The following is a 27631-nucleotide window of genomic DNA, read 5'->3' as shown; positions in this document are numbered from 1 at the left end:
TCAAATTATTTCCTCTTCTATCCTTATATGGCATATTTGCGTCACGTTAAGTTTGTTCAACAGTTGCTATGTATATTTTTCATGTCCTACGACGGTGATTTTCAACTGTAAATTTACTGGGTTCGTAATATAAATTTCTCTCTCTTGGATAAAAACGAAAAATCGAGAAGCTTGGACTGGTTGAAGCCTGAAAACATCGCAACTGTATATAAATTTCCGCGTGCTGCCACCGGAAGTTTCACGGTTGATTGGACAAATCGTTTTAGTCCACACATGATGTAAGGAATTTTTAGTTGATTTCCATTTTGACAGATAAAAAGTCTGCAGCTCGTGAAAACTTCCTGTTTTCAGTTGAGTCATTCGCGAACACAGAGAACTACTGACTGTACTGAGTAGACTTTGTTCAAGAGTTCATCTACCATCTGGGTCGACTTTATGACATTTTAGTGCATCTCACGGACGGATTATTGTGAAATAACTTGCGCGTGGATTTCAGACATCGAGGACTCTCTTGGCGATCGTATTTCGAGCTGCAAGCTTGTGCCTGTCTCTTCGAATCCTGCTCTTTTATCTTACATATATTACTGATTCCAGCGTTTCTTCAAACTTCTCAAACTGGAGAGCAACATAAGTTTGGAAATGAGCAACCCTTGCAATAACGAAGTACTTAATATCAACGGACAGCCGATTACTTTGGATGACATTCTGGAAGATACCAGCTTGTATTTCAACCCAGCTTTTCTTCAGAGTTCTGATCCAGGTAAGCTATATACTCAGGTAGGATACTTGTGGTATGAAATGAACACACAAAGGATAGGTCTTCAAATTATGTTTAAGTCATTCAGCGCTTGAGTCATTAGGTTTTTTAATTGCTACCCCAATGCCCTATCGCGCACTACATGCGTAATGTAATCATGATTTATTAGGGAAAATGGTGAAATGATATACTGTTCTTTTATCGTTTTTTCTTAAAGTTCAATACGTTTTATGAGGTTTCAAATGTTGTATTCATATCTAAGTTATCTCTGCCAATAATTGACAGTCATGTACTCCCAAAAATAATTGACTTTATGTTCTGAGTAACTGACCTCACACCCGCCTATATTTTTTCACAAAATACTCCAACGAGATATTTCACCTTTATCATGTTTTATCACTCCCTCTACAACTCTTGTAACTCAAGAATAAAATGCAGTTTTGTTTGCACGCGCAGCCTCCCTTTGTCAGATTTTTAGCCTCTGACAGGTGATAACAACCCTGGCTTTTATGCAAATTGTTTTCTTTGATTTAATTTTTAGCTCACAGTGGCTCGTCTAGCAATATACAATGTACCGTCGATATATTTACTCTTGATCGTTATATTTTGTGCTGACCTTGGCCAGCCATCAAGGTTGTAATTTGCATGGTTGCGCACGTTTTTGTGATTCGAGGTTGTACATCATTGTTCTGGTTAAGCTTTTCTCTAGGATTAATAAATGAACGAATTAAAAGGCCTTACTTTATTTACAAAGGATATCACTCAACAAGCGAAAGTTGTGCGAGGAAATGAATATCGGACACTACAAAAAACCTTTCCCCTTTAGCACAGCTCACTGATCTTATCATTCACTTGATTACAATGCTGTTAGGAGTGTTGAACTGCGACGAGGCCACATTTAGGTTAAAGGCAACAAATAGTCAACAGTTTTTGTTTTATTTTAATATATTGCGATTTCTTAATTTGACGTCATTTCCGACAGTGCGTTATCTGTAAATTAAAGTTTTTTGCTTCTTCTCAGATTTAACAGACTTAACTAGCTTATGTCGCTGAAATAATGAAACGAAGAGTGTGTTGTGTTTAAGAGTGCATTAAATAAGTTTAAAATTGCACTTGGTGTAATAAGAGGCTTTTTACGTGTCAGAAAAGTTTTGAATTAGCAACTTTATGTAGCTAGGTCACGTTCCACTGACTTCCCCCATGGCGTTGGCTTCATAACTCTTAAAATTATCAGTAGAAGCTTGTTTGTCAATTCATGCCTGAATAGCAGGCGTAACCGGATTTCATCTGAACATTTCCCTCCTTTTCAGTGGCCAAACTCGAATAATCATGTTTCGTGTAATTGGTGTGCGATTGTGCCATGTGAGGTCATTAGCATTCTTGTCACGTTTTCACTTCATCTATGCATGAACTCTGTCACGCAAATCTAGGCGATTTTGTTTATCATCCTCACTTAAATCTTTACACCTTTGCATCTTTTTTTATGGTCAAACACCTCTTTTTTAATGGTTAAGCGGGATGTGATGTACGTGTGCGCAATCACCGACTCTCTGCCATATCTAAAGGTCTTTGACCGTAAATACGTGCTTGAATTTTTGTTTTCAACTGTTAAGTGCTCATGGATAAAAGAACTGTGGCACGAGTCACGTTTTAAGGTGCCTGATGACATCCTCCTGCATCCACTGATATATTCTAAACAGAAATCATTAGTTAGTTAATTGAACCAATTTCATCTTTATGTTGTTGATGAAAAGCTGTATATGAACCTTCATCTATTACCGAGTACATCGGCGCTCTTTGAAACTTATCACGAACAACGCAATTGGCCTAGTACATCGCATTTCGGTGCAATTTTTTTTCGCGTCAAAAGCACAAGGTACGTTTGAGCCATTAGTTTTCGTATGTCAAAGTTCTTTCAAATGCCACGTAAGTCATAAAACCGGCGAGAAAGTACCAAAAGTTGTGATGCACGTGCGCCGGTTTTTGTTTATTAAGCGTTATCCCTGTCATTTTTACTCTTGCATCTTGGCTGCTTGGACATGTGGCGAGGGAGGTGGAAAGTAGCGGTCTGTATCACGTTTTATGGCCGGAAGATAATGATGGTATCAGAAAAACGTGCCGGGCCCACGAGATATAAATCTTCTCTTAATCTAAATCTCTTATGACAAATATTTTGGGCAGGTCTTTGTTATTCTTTTTGGTAGGGGGGGGGGGAACGGAGGATTTTCGTTTTGATTCCAAAATACTTACCTGGTTCCCCCCCCCCCCCCTCATTGGCAGTCAATTTTCGACTGATCCCCCAAAAGAAATCCCTCTAGCCTCCCAGATCATAAATGTAACGACTGGTCCCTTAGTGCAATTACGATTCGCAAGAAAAAAGGGTAATTATATTTCGCAGAAAATTAAAAAGTATTTTAGCAAATTGAACCTTTTTTAAACCTTTTTTGAGTCGAAACCTATTGCATAGGTTTTCAGACAAGATGATAAATTGAGGCTTGAAGAGTATTGAACTTTACTTTCAGTTTAGTGACCTTGAAATATTAGTAATCGAAAAGTGTTAACGTTCCTAAAAAGGTTACAACTTACACTACGTTATGTGATCCAGAATGTTGACCAAAGCAATGATATTCAATGTCTCTGAGAAAGCTAGTTAGGATAAAAAAAATGAATAATCAAATGAGAGATATAATCTAGATCTCCTACGCAGATCTTTCAACCATGACGTCAATTACAGGGCTCGATTAGCAAAGGGGTTAAAAAAAATTTAGAGAGGAAAAAAAAATTAACAGTGGCTTAGCAGATTCGTTCTTGTTTTCATGTATACCTTGCGGGGACTGTTGACCTTGACTCCAAATCAATAGGCCTTCCACCACACCATCACGTTCGCAGTTCGCGTGGTAAAGATGTTCATTTATTTCTATGAAAAAAGGAAAAAAGAGGCGTGATTAATTTGAATCACACACCTCGTGCGTGATATACTAAGATAGAGTAGTTTTCGTAAAACCAAAGCCAAAGCTATGACAATAGCCAATCATAGCAAGGAAATTATAACGAGGAGCCAAAGAGAGCTCGAGGTAAAAATAGGCAAACTGGTTAAAGCGCGGGAAAACGCGAGTGAGCAGTTTGCGATTGGTTTTAGTTTTGAATATGATTGGTAGAGAAAGTAGCAAATCAAATCGGACAAATCACGTAGCAAAGTACAGCGTAACCAAGGTAATTCAGGATTGCTTTCGACACTTTGGACCCTGACATCAGTATGAATATTCTCCATACTGGTCTCTGTACATTTACTAAGGTCCTGACAAGGAGAATTTGTCTAACAATCAAGAGTTTCTTTGGTTGGTTATCATTTCCTTTATTCTCACTGATGACACTAATGTGATTCCATGGTGATATTGTGAGGGGAAACTAGATGCTAGTCACTCTTAAGGGTTAAAGGGTTAAAATTGCTCTTATGCCGTGAGATGTAATTGAAAAACTAACAAATAGCTTAATAATGGAGCAATGGAGCCTTTACTGGATGGGTTAACATATAATTCAATTAAGGCATCGCAAAAAAAACACATGTACATCATATTAAACCATCGATTAGGTGTATTTATGTTACTCAGTAAAAACGATTGCCTTTTGTTTCCAAAAAGCAAAACGGGAAAAACTTTATGCTTTGTTCACAACCATCAATTCTGACTCTAAAAAATGTAGTTACGTTTTTATTTTATATTTCGACTTCACGCAGTGTCAGTGCAAATTCTATTGCGTGAATGAACTTTTTATTCTTTCTCGGTTGAGTAACCGGGAAATTAGCTTTTAACCCTTTTACTCCGAAGATCTCAATACAGTTATTCTCTTTACTGTCTGCCATACAAGTCTTATGATGTGAGTTTAAAGAATTTGGAATTGGATCAACTAACAATCCCCTAATTGATGATTTTTCTTTATCCTCGTCATTTAACGGCTTGTTATTGTATTAATATTGCAAGGAGAAATCTATATTTTGGTCACTCAGGGGAGTTAAATGTTAATGCTTGCTCTACGCGAGTGGCAATTCACTTTGAATAAGTTTTTTAAAGTTAATTTTTACTTTTTTCAGTGTTTTCTTCATTCGACCTGAGCTATACGGAAGATACAAAGTCCAATGTGACCATTCTGGATTTGAAAGATGTCTACGAGAAAGGGCAGATGCGAAGAAATGCAAACTCAGAACAAAGGCTCTTGGACGCAGAGGTACACCTCATGGCAACTTCGCAAAAACCAATTCAGGTAATGAAACTTATTAATGTGCTTCTATCTTAAATAAAGACAGATTTGAAGGAATGTTAAAATTTTTCTCGGTATTCACTTTAGATCGGGCTTCGCTTCCTTTTAGCCTCAAATGAATGGAGAAGTCGTTGGGTGTAAGGGAACTCAATTTTGGTTCGTGTTAGCGAGGGTGTGTTTTCGGGAGTCGACCATGTACGTCGCTTCTGTCTATTGATGTCGTTTTGTCTCGTTCCTCTTAGGATGTGCGCGCATACGTGGAAAGATGTCCAGAGGCCGCCAGAATTCTTCAGGACACGAACGGACGAGTGTCTTTGGACTTGGTGTACAGTAAAAGGGATTTGTTCGTGGCGAATTTTGCCGTCAACCTCGACTCAGTTTATTCTAACAATGGCATTAAAGTATATGAACTTTCACGCGTTAAAGGAGAGGAGAGAAACATCTTCCATGTGGTTGTCGTACTGCATTTTGCAGATGGAACGACGAAGGAATTCATTAGTAAAAACTTTCAAGTGCAAAGCAAAAAAGTCACGAAACAGGAACCAGGTAAAATGAACAGGGAATAATTCATATGGCATAAAAATCCACAGTACTTGTAGTCGTGCCCCCGTAGATAAAAGGTTGAGTCAGTACTCATTGAAGCCAATTGGTCAACCCAGCCAAAGCTTTTCCCGGTTACCTTAGCATGAAATGACTAGGAGTATTACTTCTTTTCCCTGGATGGGATGCCAATCCATCACAAGGTTTTCATCAGGCTTCCCTGACATTTCGTTGATACTCATTCTTTACTCTTGGGCGGAAAGTGGCACTGTGAAAGTGAAGTGGTTTGTCCAAGAACACAAAATTTTTCGACCCGGAGTCCAGTGCACTGACCGTAAGGGTGCTGTGTTTCCACTGTTATGACCCTGTAGATGAATTTTATTGCTTCTAAACTCTCCTAAAACAAAGAATTTTCAATCACATCACCGAAATTTTCTTAGACAATTGGTTAAGTAAGGTTGTCAAGACCCCTCTCGACGTCTTCAACCTCTCCTCCAAGTTCTCTTCCCTCCCTTTATTTGGTGTATGAAGATGCTTTCACCAATGATTGTTAAAAAGATAAATATGGTAACTAGAATTTTCACAATCGCCAAATTGAACCCGAGGAGTGTCTCTTGTGGTAATACATAAATTAAGGCGATGAACTGAGTCCCTTTTTTGTCTGCCGCATTTCACAGATGAGGATTCAGTGAGCGTGGATAACGGATATTGTGGAACACCAAGTCCGGAAACTAATAGAAAAAAGCGAAAATGTAAGTTATGCGCGTTTAATTATGGTGTTATTTGAGGAAAACGGAGTGAAATAGATAACGGCTCAATAGTAGAAATCAGAGGCTAATGTTTGCCGTTCGGATTTGCGGCAAGCGTGGTTCTAAATCTATCTATTATCACGGTGAGTGTTGTGGCCGGGGAATCTGTTTTGCCTGGCGTGTAACCGCTGACAAAAGCAGTCGTATTTTGTGTATTGTCAGCTCATTTCTTTCTTTCTTCTTGTAGTGTTGGAATTGGATACCAGTCCTAATGGAAGTTGGAGCAGTGGCATGAACAGTGAAAGTAAGTACAGATCACTCAATCCTCTTTTGGCATAGTCATAGCGTTTCAGAGCTAACGAGAGTTTTTTTTTTTAATGAATATTTGTGTCTTGATCTCAGTTCTGATTGGTTGACAGGAATATTATTTCGGGTGCGAACGCCCACTTTACTCTTGCCTGCACTGTTCCAGTCGTGTTATATCCACAGAGGATAGTCTTTCTGTACAATTATCAATTCGATTTTTGCAGTAGAGTAAGAATCATCAGGGACTTGACATCTGTTAACGGCCTCGACCCTTTGCCCTGCAGAAAACACAAACCTTGATCTTGGTCTTGATAGTTTTAGGTATCAGTTCCATTCTCATCTAATTATTGTTGATAGGTGTTACTATTATAGGTTTAGTTACCATTCCGCCAGCCCCCCTCCCCCTTAGAAAGAACTATGACCGAGGCAGCGACTGGGGAGCATCAGCGCGCTTAGACGATTTGAACGGTTCATTTTACTCTCTGTAATTTAACTTAGTAATTCGGTTAATGAATAGCTCCCTTACTTTCAGATATCAGCGCTGCAGAGATAATTACAAACCGACTCGACGCTCAATCTGCCATCATCAATGAACTGCGAGTTAAGAAGCCTATTGTTACACAGAGAGGAGACATTGCTTATCACTTCAAACTGAACAAAGCTGAACTCGACCTTCCTCTCGAAGAGGGTGATATCGTCGGGTTCTTTGAAGGTCCTGATGGAAAGACCCACATAGAGAAACTTACCCAAATTAATGCGTTTAAAGCCAAGATGGCGGGAGTGATCAGTAGATCTGCGTATTTAGAGGCCAAGACGCCAGCGGATGGCGAAGAAAAAGGTAACAGTAAGAGAAGGTTATCAGTCTATTTTGGCATTTCAGCCTCTTCCTCTCGTATTTGGCAGTCTTTTCCCCCTTTTCTTTACATCGGAACACCTCAATATAAAGTATGCAAACTTTGGTTACTACTAAAAAATACTCTCGTAATCAGAGAATGTTTCTTTTATCAAAGGGACATCCTATCGGGGGACTCTTTTTCTAGTCACGAGGTTGTTCCCTGAATAGAGATCTTACTGTGAATTTTCCAAAGTTCTACCGAAAGATTCATGAGGATAAATGCTGGATTTTATTTATTTTAATCTCGAGGTTGTTTCCTAAATAGAGATCTTACTTTGATTTGTCTAGACGTCTCGTTCATGAGAGATTCATGAGGACAAATGCTGGGTCATGTTTATAAATGATTTTTTCAACAATTCTAAATGAGTATTCCCTTATTTGAACTAACAGCTGGCTGTTCTGTGTCAGGTTTAGACGATCTCGTGTGTGTGATTGGCATGGTGAACGTCAAAGTACTGGGTCCAGTGAAAAACGGCGAGCGAATCTTTGCTTCATTGGAACACTCAGGAGTGGCCATACCTCAGAGTCGCTTGAACGGTCGCGTGGCCAGTGATGCCTTTCTGCTCGGCCAAACACTAGAAAGACGGGACGCCAAAGAACACGAAGTTAAATTAGTACAGTCGTTTGTTTCAGTTCTCCTGAGTATTACATCCAGTCATATGGCCGAAGTTAAAAGCGACGACTTGCGGAAGCACGTCAGAGAGGATGTCAAAATAGAAGTGAATAAGATCAAGAAAAAATGTATTTCAGGTATTTATGTCGCCTTTCTTTAAAGTTGTTTTGGTAATTTGATGTTTTCAATCACACACGAGGTCTTCCAGTATGTTATTTGGGGCGAGCGTGAAGTGTACCTCCTCTCGTGACTTAACCTTCAAGTACCTCCTCTGGCACGTGACACGCCCTTCACGCTCCTCATCATGTACGTGACACGACGTTCGCGTTCGCGCAGAGCGTCCTCTCGCCGGAGAAGCTAAAAGATTTGCGCCTGTTCGCTGGGTTAGGTAAATGTGGGACTTAATTAAAGGGGAACATAATCTATTCAAAATAACTATCGCGGCTATATTATCATTATAAGAGCAAAGAATCCGAAGTCAAATTTTCTTTAGTAATCACCTTTTGCTGTTTCATTCTTTAATACATACTTGTACGTTTTCATAGGGGTTGGCCGCTGGTTGTTCGCAGGCTTCATTCTAGCTGTGTTATTAGGAATTTTGTTGTACCAGTTGTTCGTCCCAGGCTCCGCCCTTCGTTATTACAGGTGTCGCCAGGGCTCCATCGAAGATAGTGAACTGTGGTTCACATTTACTACTACAGACTTTCAGGTATTGCCTCCCCTTCTTTACTTTTAAAATACAGAGCTAACTGTACTCAGTTTGGTTTGGAATTGATCCGCATTATAAAACTACAGTTACGCAAAAACAAACCACGAAAAAATACGGGGTTTCTCGACGGAATTTGCCTTCTTAATAAAATATTTTCTATGGCTAAGAGATAGCACCGAGGATTTGATCGATGGATTAACAAAAATCGTCGTTTTTTTCTTTGTTTGACTTAAAAAAAGTGTTTTTTTTTTCTGTCCCCCAAACTACCGGGAGAAGCTTTTGTTAAAAGAAAAAAAATTGCTTTGAAGTTGCGTCTCACGTGTGATCCTATGCCGTTCAACGTTTTTTCTTCCACGTAAGATTCATTGATTGTGTCTCCTTTTACTTTAAATAGATTCCTCGTGTGCATTGTATTGAGTTTGATTTCGACAAGTTGAAGAAAAAACTGGGTTTGGATATTGGCAGAATAAACTACACAGGTAAAGAAAGGATCATTAAGGATATCGACCTCTACACGATACGTCTTTTGTTAACAAAATTACTATAGAACTTTTTTTCTAGCCCTGGCTAAATTTTGACTTTTCCGCGTGATATTTCTATTCGCGACATGGGGTGTTCCTATGACTCTAGATACGCATTGTAGAGGAACAAGCGGATGATCACACAAGCCCCTTACGAAAAGTGTGCCACTAGATTACACAATGGTGCACTGCTATATGATTTACTGTGTAAACTAAGGGAAGAGTCATTATTTATCATCACCTAAGGTGGGATGAGAGAGGGGGGGAGGGGGACTCCGGAGCCTTTGATTCTTATGATTTTAAGGGGTAACGGAGGGGGATCGGTCGTCGCTAACAGATCATTAACCCTTTACCCCCTAACATCAGTATGCATATTCTCCATACTGTTCTCCATACATTTGCAAAGAGGCTGACAAGGAGAATTTGTGTAACAGTCAAAAGCTTCTTTAGTTGGTGATCATCTCCTCTATTCTTATAACTTTCATGTTTGATTCAGGGATGGCATAGTTGGGAGAAATTAGATGCTAGTCACTCTTAGAGGCTAAGGAGTTAAAGGAGGACTATATAAAACTGACGGTCAATAGGGAGGGATCCTTAGAATACTATAGAGCCTTATGCATTACTGTGACACGACCAAAATTATTGCCCCTCCCCACCCCCACAGGCGATAAATAATAACCAGTTTCATAAATTTTAAGTAAACCAAGGAAAGTGAAGTAAATTATATAGAAAATTACTGTGATAAATCTCGCAACGGAACCAGCTTGGTTAAGGTCGGAGTAGCTCGACACGGATTTTAAATGACTAACCGAAAACCTTTGGAGTTAAGTTATTAGATGCACATGTACTCAATAATCATGCCTTACTTCTTTAATGAGCTCGTTTTCTCTCTTTTTCAGACGCACATTATTATCTGAATCTGGACAGATGTGCGTATGGCGGAATCCGACATGTTCGGTCGCATTTGGACAACAAAGAAATGGTCCGGGGTGCAGAAGTAGTAGCAGTGGATCACAACTGTACCACTGTATATTATCACTCGGAGAGATGGGTCCCGTATGAATCGGGCAGGGATATCGTGTGTTCTGCACATCCCAAGTAACTGGCAGGAAACTCCAGGTGTAGGACTAACAGGAATCTCCAGGTGTACATTATCCTAGAGAATATTTTCTACTAGATGGGAGTTTGGGCTTAAACGGAAGTTAAATTCTCTCGGATGGGGGCTGAATTCCGCTATAGATGTGGAGGTCAAGAAGACTCCCGGTGTTTGCAAAAGAGGCTTTGTTAGAAAAACAAATATATTTATACAGATAAAAGAACAGAACAACATAGACCGGAAAGATTTTCTTGACGATCCTTCAGCTCAATAATTTAAGTGTTAGATAGCATTTGCGGAGACGAGAGAACCGCGTAGTACAAACTATATGGCTGGTCCATGTATGCTTGTTGAAAACTTTATATTTGATTTTGCCCAGATGCTCAGTTTTTTCTTTACAGTTAGATGGTCTCAGATAGTCTTTTTGTAATGTTAATTTAGTTAGACAATCTTTTACTATTAATATTACTATCATTGTTATGATTGCCATCATTATCAAATTAATATTACATTAAGGAAGATGAAGTAAACTTTTCCCCTGAATTTTCCAATTGTGCATCACCTGTAAAGATATTTGATTCTGAGTGCCAAATGTTATAAAGACCTACATCGTAGAAACCTCTTTAAATATGTCTTGGCATCTTAAAAACGAAAATCTCATAAGGAGAATGATATACAGAGCAAGACAAAAAAAAAACATTGTAAGGCCAACCTGAGGTATTGGGAGGCCCGTTGTAACACTGCAGAGTACGTATTTCGATTAAAAACGGAAAATACCATTAGGAGTTGATGAGAACTTACAAAAAAACATGTGAAACGCTTTTCGTGCAGGAAACAGAACTGACAATTGACGAGTATTTTAGTTTTATATGTGATTGGCTGAGAGTAGTAAGAGTTTCCTAGATCATTCACAGAGCGAGACTTGATTGAAAATTGCTCTCTTTGTAATGTCCGTTGCTGGGCATTTTATCCATACTTCATATACAGCTGATTAGGTTCGTAGATAGGGCTCTAGCTGGAGAAGGGCTGCAAAAAATATATCTACAGATGTTTTTTTACAACCATATTAAAGTACGTTTTCCTCGTTGTAGTTTAGTAATCTGGGTGACAACACAATCGCTGGCTTATTCGAAATTCCTTTTTTTCTGCCAAAGGGAAAGGCTGGTCCTTCATGAATTTTATTGTAAATGTTTTTGGAGATATTCGACCATAATGTAAAGAGTTATTCCCATGATTAATATTCATCATCTTGTTTGAAGACAAGACAATCATCGTCGTCGTCGATCGAATAATATTGTGTCCTACTTACCTCGTCGTTGAGTTTGTTAAAAATATATATTGCTATTTGATTTTCACTTGACATCTTGGTTTATTAGAGCTTTTGTTATTCTGAATAACAAAAGTATTTTCATGATTATCACTTCGTCACATTTGTGAACTTCAAGGCGGACCCTGGTTGTTCCAAGGTGGATACCAGTTTCCTCTTGAATCAAGAGCATAAAAAAAGGTGACCCCATTTAAAATCCTCTGCTCCTATCCTCAGGTGGTAAATAAAGACTGGTTCCTTGTAGAATGTCTGACTGCTGCCATTTTGCGTTTCTCCTGATTTTAAGGAAGGGCTCAGGTGGAGATTAGAATGGAATGACGTAGACTGTGTCACTCCTGACCACACTTTTTCCAGGACACTGTTCAGCGTTACGAACATCAGACAGGACGATTTCCCGCCATTACCATCCATTACAAATTGAGCATAATTAATAGATTTCTATCTTTAAAACATATGAAAAATGATTTTCGTTTGAAAGTACAAAACACTAAATCTTAACCTGCCTGGCAGAAACTGAAAAAGTAAAGTAAACGCCGAATCATATTGACAGTTTTAAAAGGACTCATCAGTGTAGCAGTCAAGTGAGGCGTCAATCGCTTAAAGTAGAAATAAAAATTTTTAATTCACTGGTTAACAGGCATCGATTATTTGAAATATCATTAAGGACCACTCACTCGTCATCGCCTGGGGTGGGGGTCTGGAGGATTCTGGGGGATCACATGCTTCCCAGGGGGAGCAGAGGGGGTTCAGTCGTCTGTAACAGAGTTAAAAGGAAGGACCACAGAAAATTGACTACCAATGAGAACGGATCATTAGATTACTACAAAATCCTATTGGGGAATCATGTAATTTTAATTCAGTGAAACAACCAAAATCCTCCAACTCCAGCCCTAGAAGATAACTGATGACTGGTCCATTATATCGATAGTTAAGGACTCATCGATGTGGTGGTCAAGTAAGGTGTCATTCGTTCTAAGTATGAATATAAGTTTTTAGTGTACTTCAGTATCATAGTAATCACCACGTCAATACAGCTTTAAATAACTACCCTAATACAGCTTTAAATAACTACCCTAATACAGCTTTAAATAACTACCCTAATACAGCTTTAAATAACTACCCTTGCGACTTAAAACTTCTTTTCAGATCGTTTTGGGAACAAGAGCACATTAAATGTTACACAGCCAAATAAACGTCTGTTTTTTAATCTTTTTTTTTTACATCGCTAGGTAACAAACCTCACAATTTACTGCTTCTTACCAAAATACTCGCCTTACTTATCGAAGTAACTTTCAATTAGAGAAATCTAAGAAAGAAAATGGAAATGCAATTGGGTATAATAACAACCTGGTTGTGCTTAGAGCCAATCTTTTTAACTGCTATCGGTCTAATGACCACAGTTAACTTTAAACTTGAAATCAAACTTCAATTTATTGCCAAATTTAAAATGAAAAAAGGAAGAGCAGCACGGTTTAGACGCAAGGTGGCACACGCTGAATGTGTTCTGCCGAAGTGTACGGTTGCCATTTGTCCTTGTTTACGAAATAAACTACAGAGCAATTGGAATTGATTGCAAAAACCGTAGGTCCGCGTATCGGTGGCTTGTGATCCAAAACGATCCGTTCGTCATAGGCACACCGATCCAAGTTTAGGTAATAACGGTAGCCTTGGGAAATAAAAGGAGAAAGAAAATTAGCACTCCAGTCAAAATTCATCAATGAACATTACTTCACAGAAAGAAAAATATTCCGACTGCCTTTATGAATAAGACTTTGGGGGGGGGGGGGGGTGACCACATGGTTTTCAGGTGGAACGAACGAAGTGGGGATCCGTCTTCGCTAAAAGGGTATGGGGGGACTATGGAAAATTGACTGCCCTTAACTGCCAATGGGGGGTGAGGGAGAGGAAGTCATAATAATATTACAAAGCCCTATGGGGGCTCAACCAAAATCCTCCGACCCCCCTCCCTCTCGAGCTCTCCGGCGATAAATAACAACCGGTCCCTAAGTAGCTTGATTTGTGTCCATTATGTTTTAATTAATCAACAGTAAGTTCAGAAAAAAAAGGAATTCAAAGGCAATGGGTTGGTGTAATCCTAAGGACAATAACGGAAGGAAATCTCTTTGGTAAATGAAAACTGTCACGTGATTAGTGTTGGATGGCCATGGTTGATTACTTGCTACTGAAGAAGGACAAGTTCATGATGATTTTAGCTATATGAAATTCATATATTTGCACTGCGGTGAAGAGATGAAATTAAGAGATCCTCGCAGCTAAGAACACTACTGAAACGAGTGGTTGAAAATAGGACCTGAAAAAAATTCAGGCGGGATTTGAACCTCTGACCTCTGCGATACCGGTGCAACGCTCTACCAACTGAGCTAACAAGCCAACTGGGAGCTGGTCAATGTGTTGGGTCCAAATAAACCATCCAAGCAATAAATGATGATTTTAGATATATTTCTATATTTTAGATATATTATGATTTTAGATATGTTTCTTAGCTGCGAGGATCTCTTAATTTCAAGGACAAGTTCCTTACTCACATTCACACTTTATTAATGTCAGCACAAAATGTAAGGGTAAGTTGATGATGATTTTGCAAATTTCTTAGTCGAGGCGGACCAATCAACTGCCATGCAAAGATCCACTTAATCGTTACATAGATGAATAAGCTAAAAAAGGAAACTAAATACTAGATATTAAGGGAATTAAAGAACAACTGATCAATAAGTTCTTACCAGCTGTAGCATTAAATGGTTGGCAACCTTCAAGATCCAGCTTTTTATTCTTCTTCAATTTCTCCCACGTGAATTCCAGCCCGTATACTTTGATATACTGAAGAGAAAGATGAAACGGACGTTTGGTTATTATTGTTATTGCATGGTGTTCTATCATTGATGCTGGAACCTAATGCACTACATAGTGATTCAAGTAAGTAGCCAAACAGTGGTTGATTTTAAAGAAAAAAATTAAATAACGAGCTAGATTGTTGTCAAGTTTTTAACAACGAATGGATGTAGAGGAAAACGATCAGCTTTTACCTGTGATCGATTTCTAAGCTTGATAGTTGATGTAAGCGTCACCCGCATCAAGTATCACGCGATAAAATCTCTCAAGCTCGTAATCTTATTGTTGATTTGTTTTGGTGAAATATTCCAAGCTTTGATACTCCTCTTTGTCCCTTCACTTTCTTATGGAGAACCAAAATCATCTGAGACAGCGAAATAACTAAATTGAGAAGACTTTTAAGCATGTTATGCAGTCGCACCTGTACTAAGCGGTTACCGACGGGGAATGACGTGGTGGCCGCTCAATACAGATTGACCGCCTAATACAGGTTCTTGCAATAAAGGGGTATTACAAAACATGATAAAAACGCCGTTTTTACCATTATTTATCACCAAAAGTACAAAGACTCGCCCAAAAATACTACTCGCACTGATTTCAAAATAAAAACATGGATTAATCATACTTGATAGCTTTTCTTAGTTTAATTTCAGTGGTTTCACCGTCCAATACAATTGGAAGTCAGTACGAACAGGCCGTTGAAACCCAGAAAAGGGTGAAAATTGGAGCGTTTATGGAGAAAGAATTTTGGGACTTTGACAACTAATCACTTAATACGATGCTTCAGGTTCGACTGTACGTGACTTAGGATTCGAGGGATATAATTCCTGGCTGTGTGATACTTACTTGTATATCATGTGTTGTGTATTTAAAGGTAGCCGAATGACCCTTGATGCACCCTCGTTTACACAACTGATACTGGAACCAAGTTCCTGGGGCAAGAAACTCGTACAACAAGCCAGAAAGCAGTCCGACAATGACAAGGAAAATGAAAATCTTCCATTTCAGACCTAAATACGAAAAAGAAATGGTAATTTGCCCGCTCAGAAACACAAAATAAATGGATAATAATCAATAACTTAGCTAGGCTATCTTAATCATTCTGCCCTCATCTTTGCAATTTTTGGCCTCATTTACTTGAAGCTCAGGTGTTTTGTGAGATCACTCTGACATTTCTTACGATACTGTGTATGAAAGAAACGTCTCATCCGGTCCTTTAACTGCTACTGTTACAAGCATCCTCGCCGTCTCGATTCTCAGTCTGTAACAGACTAAGATGACGTCAACGATGTAGGTTAGAACCTTCAGTCCCCATTTCGTAGTTCAGATGGTCCGAGTTACGCCACTGTGAACAAAGTATCCCCAAAAATTATTAGTGAGCAGGATGCCTCTACCCGACAGGCGTCAATTTCAAACGTAAAGTTAGAAGGGGGCAGCTCCAGAATCCTTAGCTTCCCATAAATCCACCATTTGACGCAAATGAAACTGTGCACCTTCTTCAGTGCCCCAGATATACTCAGTAACAGACGATACGTCACCTCTGATCCACTTTGATCTGTCTTTTACCACAACATCCTCAAACTTGCGCTGCATCTTCTCCTGAAGGTCCTCTATGGCGTTATTAATCTGACCCGACTGAATACCGAGCACTATGGACACAAAGCACTGCACCAGCTGAACTTTGTCTTGAGAGTAACTCGATTTGCTCTCAAGCGCCTGACCCAGCAATACTGGACGGCGGTCGGCCATGGGTCGTAACGGAATCTGCGTCTCTGGAATGGCAACACCCGGATGATCCAGTGCGACATATATACGCTCTCCATTCTGAACAGTGCCAACGACTTTAACTTTTACCACGCCGATAACGCAAACCGTCTCAGTACTGCCTGAAAGGATGAACAATCCAGAGTAATCTTACCATCTCAAATTCTCAAGACGTCTATAACTCTCCGTGAACTGGAAAATTATAAGTGTCCTAGCTGGTGTTTCATAATTTTTTTTATACCGAATACTGGCTTTAAACCTCCTGTACGTTAAACTATGATTTAGTGGGCTGTAAGAAATTACAAGAACCGGGGCTTCACTTGCTCCATTAGGCCTTAAAGCTGAAGGGAGACGAGTCTACAATTGATGTAGTGTTTCCTTATTTTCAGTCCCAAGCTCAATCAAGAAAAAAAAATCATGTTCTTTACGCCACCCTATAATAGATGAGACGAGTTTGACCGAATAAGATGTCTCAGTTTGATAGATCTTAAGTTTCTTCCATCGGTTGAGGTCACAGAGTCACTACTTCGAGATCAAAAGGCGAAATAACAATCATAAGGTATAGCTGGTGATTTAGAAAAGTGAGTAGGTTACGCGAAAGCCTCAAATTCGTTTTCTGACCAATACGCTGAACATGCTCGGTAATTTTGCAGTTATGTTGAAATATTCCATGAACTCGAGTTGTTTCATTACCCTTCTCACTGCTGTGGCGTGGTGCGTGCGCGTATATGTAAGCGGATCGACTGATGACACCTGCCAAGACTGCTCGTGCTGAATTCTCGTGTGTCAGTTTTTCTATTTCTGTTTGTCCAGTGTTACGATTCGTCAAAAAGGCAATCACATCTCCTTCCTCCAGATCAGGCCGTCTTTTTGAAGATTCTGTAAGATTCAGATGATAGGCGACGTCTGCGCCTTCTGTTGTCCACTTAGCGACCCTTAAATCGTTGATGCGAGCCCTCTGTGCTTCCAGATAATCGGTCAAAACTATACAAAATAGAATAAAAGAATTTGATCACGAACTGATCTCTACACTTTTCATTTCTTTAAGGTTGAAAGTATTTAGTGTGTCGAGCTGTGCACAATACTGTACTCTGCAGTTACAGTGCTTAGATGGCACTTTAGTTTGGTACGATATTGAAACGAAATATTGCGCCAGTACAGTCGACTCTCGCCCTGCCCTGCGAACATCCTGCCATTGCGGACAGGAGCCAGTCCTTGGCGAAACGCATAAAGGAATGAATGAAGAGAACTCCCGTAATTATGGATTCTCGCTATTGAGGAAATGACGACGCTTTCATGCCCCCCAGTGCGACATTCCACTAGTTTTCTCTCTCGTTATAGCAGACACTCGAGTACTTCGTCCAAAATCCTGACTCACATGATATAAAACGACACTACGATAAAGGAAATAAAGAGACCATTCTTCAGTTAGTTGCAAACGTGAGAATTTCCCGCCACGTTAGAAAGTTTATGTTTTCTTAGTTACATATTATTTCTTATGTTTAGATACATAGCAATCTTTTTTCTCTCGTACCCCAGTATTACGAACTCCCGCCATTACGGACACCAGATCCCCCTCCAAGGCTATCCACATTAACGGGAGTCGACTGTCTACTGATCTATAAGTGTTAACATTTCTTTTGACCCGGTCAATTACGTCCATTATGATTTTATCACTTTCTATACTTGCGATACAATCACCGGCGCCAAAAGCGCGGGAACATTGGACAACCCCTGTCGCAGCTTGACACGGCTGCCAATTATCACACTGTGCGCAGCTCATCACAACAGGACGTGTAATGAAGTGTGAAGTGCACGTTTGCGATGAGTAGAGCCACAAATATCACCTCTTTTCTATTTTTCTTTCTTTTAAACGTGAAAACAAAGTTAATTGGTGTGGAGATGATATCTCTGGGATGACCGTCGATAAATACAGTCCTAAAGATATTCAAAACATGACCCCGGCCTAGCTAGGTATGACCTCAATAGTCGAACCGCACAAGGTTGAGTTCACGTCGCAAAGAGAAACAAAGGAGTGACTATTTGGCTGCAAAGGTAGGTTATCTTGGCGAAGTATGAACGGAAACGTTTCCCCGGCTCGCCAATACAAGCTCACTTTCCTGTTATTTCAGAAGGGGGAAGATTTCCTTATAAAATATAACTCATATATACTATACTAAAACTCCAGTCTCAAAGACAATCTACCTATTGTTTTTGCCATGCATGCATAATGAAATACGAAAAATTGCGAATGGTTCAACACAGAGTTGAAAAACATTTGATACAAGTACGAAATTGTAACTGCTTAGTCTGGCCGTAATTGTCTTCGTAGTTGAGGGCGAATTGAGAAGCGTGAAGCTGGACAAACCAATATGTGAAACGCCAGTCTACCATGTCATCCTAATTATTAAATGTATCTTTCTAAATTTTGACATGACTTTGAATTAAACCAGTAAAATTCACGAGATTCATTGGTTTCACAAATAGCACAGAGTTCACAATATTTGTTCCTCTTAAGACAACTGAGGGATAATTATATCAAATGTTTTAGTCCTTCAACCCAAGAGAGAATAATTATTGAAATGAGAAATAATATTTTGAATGATCATGCAATTGTTTTGAATGATTATCATAAAATTCTTTTTGACTAGGTTTCGCTGTAAGCTTAACATTAGTTAAAAACTTATGTTGGAAAGAGGACTTAAAGATTTATAGGGGCTGGGTTAGAAACTCGAGGTAATGCATACAGAATACACACATTGTATAGGATATTGTAGAGATGTTCTTGAATGGCTGAGGATTGAGTCACAATTCTTGCTGTGTTAACCCTGTAATTGCCCTATTCTGGTGTAGGTGATTGAAATACCAAGAAATGACTTTGAAAAAAGGGTGACAAATTTTTCTTGAATTTTTAAAACTTATCACAATTTGGAAACAAAACACATCTGGTGTAACAACTACCAGTGAAATTGCACTAAATTGGTAACTATATTATTCTATTCAAGCTCAGTGAGTATTGTCAAATAATGTTATATGATGAGCTGAGTAACACACGCACATATTTTGATTGGATAATTCTTACTTTATAAAATCCAGCAGCAGAGGATGGAAACATAGATAACATCACCACTTAAAACACTTTGCTTTTTTATTAATAAAAATTCTAAAAGATTCTATGTTGCTTTGGTTCTGTGCAGTAATAGATCCCAGAGGACATCAAAATGTGATAAGAACATCAGTGAAATTCTCAACTTTGCTTTGGTTGCCACTTTTTTGTTCTTATCACATTTTGATATCATTTGTGCTTGATTACAAGGCAGGCACAAGGCAACATGATAGAAATCTATTTATTTCAAAATTAGGCAATATTATGTGTGCCTGCAGTGTTGATTATAGTGAAATGAAAGTGATATGCTGATCTTCAGACATTTTGATGAAAGACTTGAACATGCCAGAGCCATCCTCTACTGCTGGCTGGCAATGATAGTTTGTTTCCTTTCTTATTTTCAACCTTGATAAGAACTTGATTTCACATATTTTTAAGTGGCTGATAGATTTAGCCCCTGAATACCTTACATTATTATTTGAACAATTGACCTTATTTTTTGTCTCCCTAGACAAAACAAAGGTATCACAATTATTGGATAGCAGTCTGTTCCTGTCCTGAATAGTGTCTAACCCTTGGTGCCATCATGTTTTCTCTTAAATTTCAGTATATACTGATCCCTTCTATTCAGCCAGTGTCAATTGCCTATCATGAACTGTGGAAGTCAGAAATGCTATTTCTAAGGTGACGTTTTGAGTGCTGTGCTTACAGGTGTGTTACTTTTAATATTTTGTATTATAAAATCCCAATCCCAGGCCTCTCAAGGAAAGCAAACCCAAAAATTGAAATAAAAAGTGATGGTTGAAAAAAAAGTCTAAGAACAGAGTCAACACTTCCTTTATAGGGCAAAACTCAGTTAAAAGATTACAACCAACTCTAATATGTAATAGTAGTAAGCTTAAATGATGCAAGAAGGTCACGAAACCCTTTCAGTTGAGCAAAGATTTTTATTGTCCTTCACATCATCCTTGACATTGAAATTAATCTTTTATAATCTTTGCAAGGAGTGTAACCCATTTCTTTCCAATTTTCCCTGTTATTTATTTACCCTTTATAATATTGCTATTATTTTGAATATTGGGCGTTAACTTATCATATGAAGATAGTCTAATGATAATTTTATATTTATGTTATTTGTATCAGGATTATTCAATGGTATATATTTCTTTATGCAGTTGGTGTGATATCATATAATTATACCTTAACCAACTTCATAAAATGACTGGCAGTACACAAAGTCAATTGCTGTTGGTCTGATCATTATCGTCAAGTGTTGAAACCATACAAGTTGATTGAAATTAATAGCAGGATACTCACTATTTTTGTCAGTTTGAACCGTCAATCTATCAGGGGAGCTGTCAGCACCTAGTAAATTAAGCAGTAAAATAATTGAACAACTTGATCATGCAAGTTGCCATACATGTCTAATTCATGGTTTACACCTTCTACCTGGGCTTTAGCAAGATCTAACGTGGAACCCATTGTTTCTTCAAAGAAAAATGAAGCTCAACATAGAATTTATGAAGTGAAACATTTGATTTTGCTAAGACCACAAAGAGATACATTGTCTATGGTCAATTCAATTACATAAAGTACTTTGGTGTGGCTCTTGGTTGAAAAAATATCATTTTATGTTTCAAAGTATCCAAGTCATGCCCATTCCCTTTTTACTTACATAGAGAAACTATTGAGTGTGTCATCCAAATGTTGCTGCTAAGTCCTATAAATTTCCCTTTTGTACACCTGTAGATGCTCTATTATGTGTGCAATATTGTATGGTGGCCTTGAATATGTTGTCCAGTTAAATATGTGTATAGTTCAGGTCGTAGTTTGTGGCCACCTTGAGAATATGGAGGGCAATAACAGTCTCATAGGCAAAAGGAGTTAATTGACAGGTTAACCTTTTTTGTTTGGATGTTTTTGCTAACCTAAAGACCCATATAAATCATCCAGTTATGATAAAGTGTATGCAAGTTTAATTTGCTCTCTTTCAGAATGTCATATGGAGCAGATGGATTGCCTTAGCAATCAAATTATGATCAAATAAATCTTAAATCTAGTGCATTAACCCCAGGACAAAAAACCATTTTTGAAATCCTCTTAATGCTTAATACAAACCCTTACAAATCTGTCCATTTTAAGATAATTTAGGAGTGGCACATTGTTACACTGTACCTGAATATAGTGAATCAGGAGAAGGATTTGCAGCTGAACCTTCCAAAAATTGATCTGAAGGGGTAAAAAAAAAAATAACTACAAAGAACATAAGCATGCAAGAATTTCTTGTGTTTGTTGTAGGAGGGGGGGGAGGGGGGGGGGGCTGGGGAGGTACTTAGACCTTTCTTTGCCTCCTCTATTTTCTGCCCCCCTAAAGCTGCAGTTTGTGTGATGACCTTTTGCTGGGTGCTTTTGCACTTATGGTGTGTTGAGGTTTGTTTTGAGGGGATAGGATAAAGTTAAATTTACAAAAGATATTGTGATTGTATTTTAGTGTATAATTTTTCTTTTCCTGTTGAGTATATATTGGATGGTGAATATGCCATAACTATTTTTTAATTTTATTGCATACATTTGTGTTTGGTGAAGTAAATAGCATTTGCAACCAAAAGTTAACTTGGCTACATGTTGTCTAAATACCCAGTTGGTTGATGAATAAAATGTTTAAGATATGGATGGCATAGTACAATACTTTGCAAGTAAAAATTCTAGAAGTTGGTGTTATTCAAACTAAAATTTTAACCTTTTTTGGAGTGATCCATCCAATAAAAACATTTATCTTGATTATTATGTATGCCATATTAGCTTTTATTGGCTTAAATGTACCTGGCTCAAATCTTTTCCTCTTGTTTGCTTTCTGAACATCTGTATCTAAAAATGAAGATATACTTAACTTCAATACAATTGCTAAACAGACAATATTGTTACAATTAATGTCCTCAATATGTAGATTTAAGCTATCAATTGAAGTATTCCCATATGCATTTGATAGTGATCAATACCATGAATGCTTGACTCTTCATTGGGAGACAAACAATCAAACATTCATTTATATACAAACCTGTGATGAACAATAACATAAATTTCTATAACAGTTAACATCTTCTGAAGATTTACTACCTAATAGTAGACAAATTTTTTTTCTTTTCTTAGTTATGGCTTTATTATGCATGTGTATAGATAGCTTTATTATACTGATTTATAAATTTTTAGCAAAGGGCTATAAAATGACAAAATGTGTAAATAAAATCAGTCAAAGTAGAGTAAGGTACATGTACTTCATTTTTTTACTCTTGTGACAAGACAAAAAAGTCATATTTTCTAGAATCAGCACAACCGTTTAGGTGTGAATCCAAGTGCTGTGACTCTTTATCATATCACTTGCTTTTAATTGGAAATAATAACTTTTTTACTTTGTATTAGTACCTTCAGGTTCTCTGAGTGTTTTTGGTTTTGTTCTGATGCGAAACTCTTTCGAGGTAAAATTTATCTGTGAGCCGTCAATAAGTTGTACAGTGATGATAAGGTGCCATACATTTCTTGTGTTTGTTTCAACCTTAGCAAGCTTGTAAACAGGGTCTCCATTTGAATTCTTGTAAGCAGAGTCTAGGTTGAAAGAGAAATTTACAGACTGCGCTCCGTACTCTTTGTAAGTTACTTTTAGCTCCACAGACCCTGTTGAAATTAAACCAATTTATGATTGTAAATTAAGTATACTATGCATGTTTGTATATATTTCACTGTTTCTGTTCTCTATGGGTTTATTTACCCTGGATAAGCAATATATAATGGATGGGAAAATGAAAGGTAAATGTTCAATGATACGTTTTCAAAATTACATTCTAGATGCACTGTTTGTGTCATACACGTATCTGTCCTTCTGGTCTGGTGATAATTAGCATTTAGGAAGTCTATGTATGAGATTATTTTGAATACATGATAAGCAAGTTACATATGTGATGCATAGTTTTGACCTGTTTCTTTTAAAACAATTTGCACTTCCGATGTTGTAACTGCTTCCTTGTGTAAGTATGAATGTACTTATCGCTTAACAAGCCTGAGAAAACAATCTACAAGTTTATTACCAATTAGAGATGAATCAATCCAATTGGGCTCAAATTCAAAGCTTTCCAAATCTTTTTATTTTAAGGGTTGCTAGAGTAATTCTCAATCAACTTTTTTCTACCGATAGATTTACCTTTTGCTTTACTAAGTGCATGAGTTAGTAGCCTAAGGCTTTTTTCATTCACTCCTTTGCTGAATTATGGTAGACAGCTTTCATATATTATCCTTGAGTGTCAAATAATGTTATGTTATACATTGTGAATTTCATAAATGGAATTTACTATCCATACAGTAATATTACCAACCTACTGTATCATTGACTCTTGCTGCTGCCTCAGGAGTGCGTCGAACTAGTACTGTGATACTATTTATTTGACCAGCTGACCAGGCAACACCATTAACCCATCCTTTTGCTATGCGTTGTTCAGATATACCTGGCACCTTTGTTTGAACTTTGTCATAGACATCTTTTAGGTCAAACAACTCAACTCGAATATCAGGTAATGGTGGTTGGTTGAATGTGAAAAAATCATCGGGTACATTTCCTAGATAGGATAGCAATCATTGAGGAGAATTCAATGATGACTTACTTTGGAATCACTTGAAGTCTTTTTCATGTACCTTTTCACGAGCACATATAACTACCTCCATGCATACACATATGTTACACAGCAATTGCATCAGTCTCAGATACTGAATTTATACATGTTGGCTTTCTTGCCCCTTGTACCGATCGTATGTAATGAATTCAGCATCATACACGTATATTTATTACCAGGATTTGCTGAATAAAACTTGCAATGCTGAACATGTCGGGAATTTTCTTTTTAAAAAGCATTTAGTTGAAGAGCAAACCCTAATGATACATTAGAAAGAGTTAAATACCAAAAACTGAAGTTCTACTGGATAAGGCATGATGTCAGCGAGACAGGTCTGAGAACGGAAGTATCCTTATATCCACAGCTTTTCATTTGCTGTAGTGAAAGTAACAATGTTCGGTTCGCCAACTCCGTCATCGAAATTTTTAAGCAGCTCATCGAGAATGGCTCTCTATTAGTACCGTAATATGTTTTTGACTGTGTAATCTATGCGTTCCTTGCTCTCCTTTCACTCTTACTCTTGATAAACGCTCCCGACCAATTCAAATCACTTCTTGACATTCGTTTACAAATCCTAAAGAAAGGCCGAAGCTCACATTCTCTTGTTATGCAAAGTAGCTAATGAACTGAGCGTTGAATTTGAAAATCGGAGTTGAACCTCCCAAATGCCTACCTTGATCACTGTTCAGAACTGCCTCTAAGTCCTTTAAACGGCTTTCTAAATCACAACTCATTGTATCCCGCAACATGTAAATCCTTGTCGAAGCCTAAGAAAACAAAGTTTTTGAACGATGTGTGGTTTGGCTGAGTTTCGAAATGCTGATACGTTTCTCAGAGGTCAGCTAAAACTTATGTGGAGCCGAGAAAATCGTCAAGGTTCTGAGATTGGAAGCGGAATTTTCTCAACTGGCGTAGGTTTCTCGTCCATCATACTGGTATATTTCTGGGAAAGTACCTTTACTCACTTCCGCTTTAGTTTTGTCGAAATGATAGCGAAAGTTAACTAATTAACATGTGACCTGGGAGAACAAAGCGAGAGAGAGAAATAGGGTAGAGATAAAGAAGCGCGGATGGATCTCTTTTTTTTTTCTGGAAGAGGTGTTGAGGATTCCAGTTTGGGCTAAAAATTTCCAGGTGTCGTGGCAAACAGCACACAATCCATTGTAGACTCTGCCCATACGGGTTGTTTGAAGCCAGGGTTGAACCTTGTTTTGGGACACGTGTTCTCCCAATCATGTTTACGCATTTCACGTGTCAAGTACACCAAGTGTCACCGAGTCTTCAGAATGTCACACAGTGTTTCTATTTTTTGTTGGATGTCAACTTCCCTCTCACGGACTACTGATTTTATTCAATGCGTATTATTCATTTGGTGACACTGTACACACCAGTGACATTTTTGTGTGACATTTTGATGGCCATTATGCTAAGTGATTGACATGATTCTTGTTCGTATCACGTCATCACTAAATTCCTACAAAAACAAGCGAGTGTGTAGTCTTCTTCTTCAGGCAGCAAAACGATTCACCAATCATTTAACTACCTTCAGAACATATTTCTAAGTTAAATTCACCCAGACTGTCTGTCCGAATTTAACTACCTTCAGAACATATTTCTAAGTTAAATTCACCCAGACTGTCTGTCCCTTGTAATGAAGAGCTTTCAGCGAAGCCCGCTCGCTGCAAAACGGCTGAAAACTTGTCGCTACGTGTAAAAAATTGATAAATTTTAACTTTAATTTTACTTGCAAACAAGGCAAAATCTTTTTCTTATCTACCATATTTCATTTTGAAAGTATTAAAATCCAATCTCACAGCTGTGTTTCAAAATATTTGTGTTTTTAGTGGTGTCAGTTTGCGAAGTAGGTTCTCCACTTCGTCAGTAAAATTATGATAGTCTTTGTAATGTCTAAGGTTCAAGGTGTCACGTGATCTACTGTTTGAAAAAAAAAATACTGTCAACTTTGCACGTTTTTGCTGATAGGAAGTTCAAACAGTTCAATCTGAAATCATTGAGAAATTCGATAGATGGATATAAGGTTCGATGAAAGTTCAATGGCTCGTAAAGGTCTCGTGTTGTATTTTGGCAAAAGGCCTAGGTCGCATCTGGAGATTTATTATCGATACTTTAACGTCCGAGCTAAAACTGTAACTCTCGGTGTAAACCTTGCCTGTTTTGTGATATATTGGATTGCGGATTTCCGGACTATTAATTACGATATTTATATTCATAAGTATGTAAAGCATATGTTTGTGTGTTTTTAATGCCAAGAATATTCATGTACTCTTATTAGCTCGAACGCTAACGGGAGAAGACGAAGGGAAGATTAATTCTTACTTTGCGACTCAATTTCCGTAGATCGCTGTAGTTTTGACGATTGGGACCGGCGATCCGGGCGGTCTTACGGAAACTAGGCTAATGCACAAACTCAGTTCTATCGTATGATCCTCGCTTAATCCTGTATTCGGAAAGACTGGGACAATCTTTACGATCATATGCAAACTAGAGTTGGATTAAAGAAATCTCTTGCAAAGTTACACAGGCAAGACTGTTAAGAAGTGCGAAGATATTTAGGAAGAGATAGGCACCAGTAAGTCAAAACCATAGGTCACGGAGCAGCATCTTGACACTCGCATCTCTACTCTCAAACGTAAACATTGTTCAAACACCACTCCCTCTTGTGGGGGCTGGTTGTTCCTACTCACACATTCAAACAAAGCGCAATTTTTTAAAACCCATCTTCCCCAAGAATATTTCGAAATACTGGTGAGTTAAGTCTTCGTTTATGGAAAATCATATCGTGTAACACTCAAAAGATCGATGGTTATCTAGGGCTTTAAAGGAAATATTAGTTGAGTGGTGATAATTGAGAAAGTAAAATTAAATGAAATTTGACACATCAATAGCGTTTTGGCGTCTTGTGGATTAGGAAACGAGAATAGAACAGACACACCTAAACGATATCACAATGATAATCGGTTTTGGTGCGCAGACAATGTTTATTTTCTTAGTCGTTTGGCGGTTTTTTGATCGAGGCATCGCTCGATATGTAGATATTGATTCATATTTTCCGAGTTGTGGTTCCATCTTTTCATTAAGACAAATCGGCTTTTAAGCTAAATTGGTAATTGATTTTCTTGCTATCTTTATGCATGTCTTAAAAGAAGGCCGCGCTAAATTTCCAGTGACATCTACGAGAGAAATTAATTGCAGTAGTGTAGGTTACTCAGCAAAGTACTATCGTGACAACGTTTACTGTTACCGGCCGAAGTGTCGCGTGACTACTTAACTTCCTCTCTGTGATTGCACAATCGCGGGTCAAGGCTTTCAAAACAAGAATCATGTGAATGTAACATTTCGCAATAAACATTTCCTGAAATAGATGAAACTGTCGTTCAGAATACCAGTTTTATACTTAAGAGTTCCTGCTATATGATCTGGAGATCTAATAGACGAAAGCAAAGAAGAAGGAGTTGGAAA

The 27631-nt window shown here is 38.1% G+C and overlaps 2 protein-coding genes and 1 long non-coding RNA gene across 4 annotated transcripts; 2 read left to right on the top strand and 1 right to left on the bottom strand.

Annotated features, from left to right (window-relative positions):
- Positions 1-343: 343 nt before the first annotated feature.
- LOC113674477 (uncharacterized) lies at positions 344-12016 on the top strand. Its single transcript, XM_027190955.2, has 10 exons — positions 344-760; positions 4848-5017; positions 5257-5560; positions 6232-6306; positions 6551-6607; positions 7142-7447; positions 7913-8254; positions 8663-8826; positions 9221-9305; positions 10247-12016. Exons 1-10 carry the CDS (start codon positions 640-642, stop codon positions 10447-10449), a joined length of 1827 nt encoding a protein of 608 aa, XP_027046756.2. The 5' UTR covers positions 344-639; the 3' UTR covers positions 10450-12016.
- A 351-nt stretch (positions 12017-12367) lies between these two features.
- LOC113674479 (uncharacterized) lies at positions 12368-25352 on the bottom strand. 2 transcript variants are annotated; one of them, XM_027190957.2, is made up of 11 exons: positions 24825-25352; positions 23858-24097; positions 22914-23162; positions 22314-22358; positions 21666-21719; positions 20808-20855; positions 17078-17368; positions 16159-16506; positions 15467-15630; positions 14512-14608; positions 12368-13436 (listed from the first exon to the last, which is right to left on the bottom strand). In XM_027190957.2, exons 1-11 carry the CDS (start codon positions 24898-24900, stop codon positions 13243-13245), a joined length of 1806 nt encoding a protein of 601 aa, XP_027046758.2. In that variant the 5' UTR covers positions 24901-25352; the 3' UTR covers positions 12368-13242. The 2 variants fall into 2 exon arrangements, with proteins under 2 accessions (XP_027046758.2, XP_089060843.1); XM_089204717.1 differs by having other exon boundaries at positions 17006-17368; positions 24825-25331.
- On the top strand, positions 18131-21600 carry LOC149046875 (uncharacterized). Its single transcript, XR_016186078.1, has 3 exons — positions 18131-18439; positions 20098-20201; positions 21485-21600. It is a non-coding gene; the product is annotated as an uncharacterized LOC149046875 (long non-coding RNA).
- Positions 25353-27631: the final 2279 nt, after the last annotated feature.

Source organism: Pocillopora damicornis, chromosome 4 (assembly GCF_964200805.1).
Source record: "Pocillopora damicornis chromosome 4, jaPocDami1.2, whole genome shotgun sequence".
Lineage (NCBI taxonomy): Eukaryota > Metazoa > Cnidaria > Anthozoa > Scleractinia > Pocilloporidae > Pocillopora > Pocillopora damicornis.
Note: the sequence above shows the minus strand (reverse complement) of the source record. Positions and strands in the feature narration are given on the sequence as shown.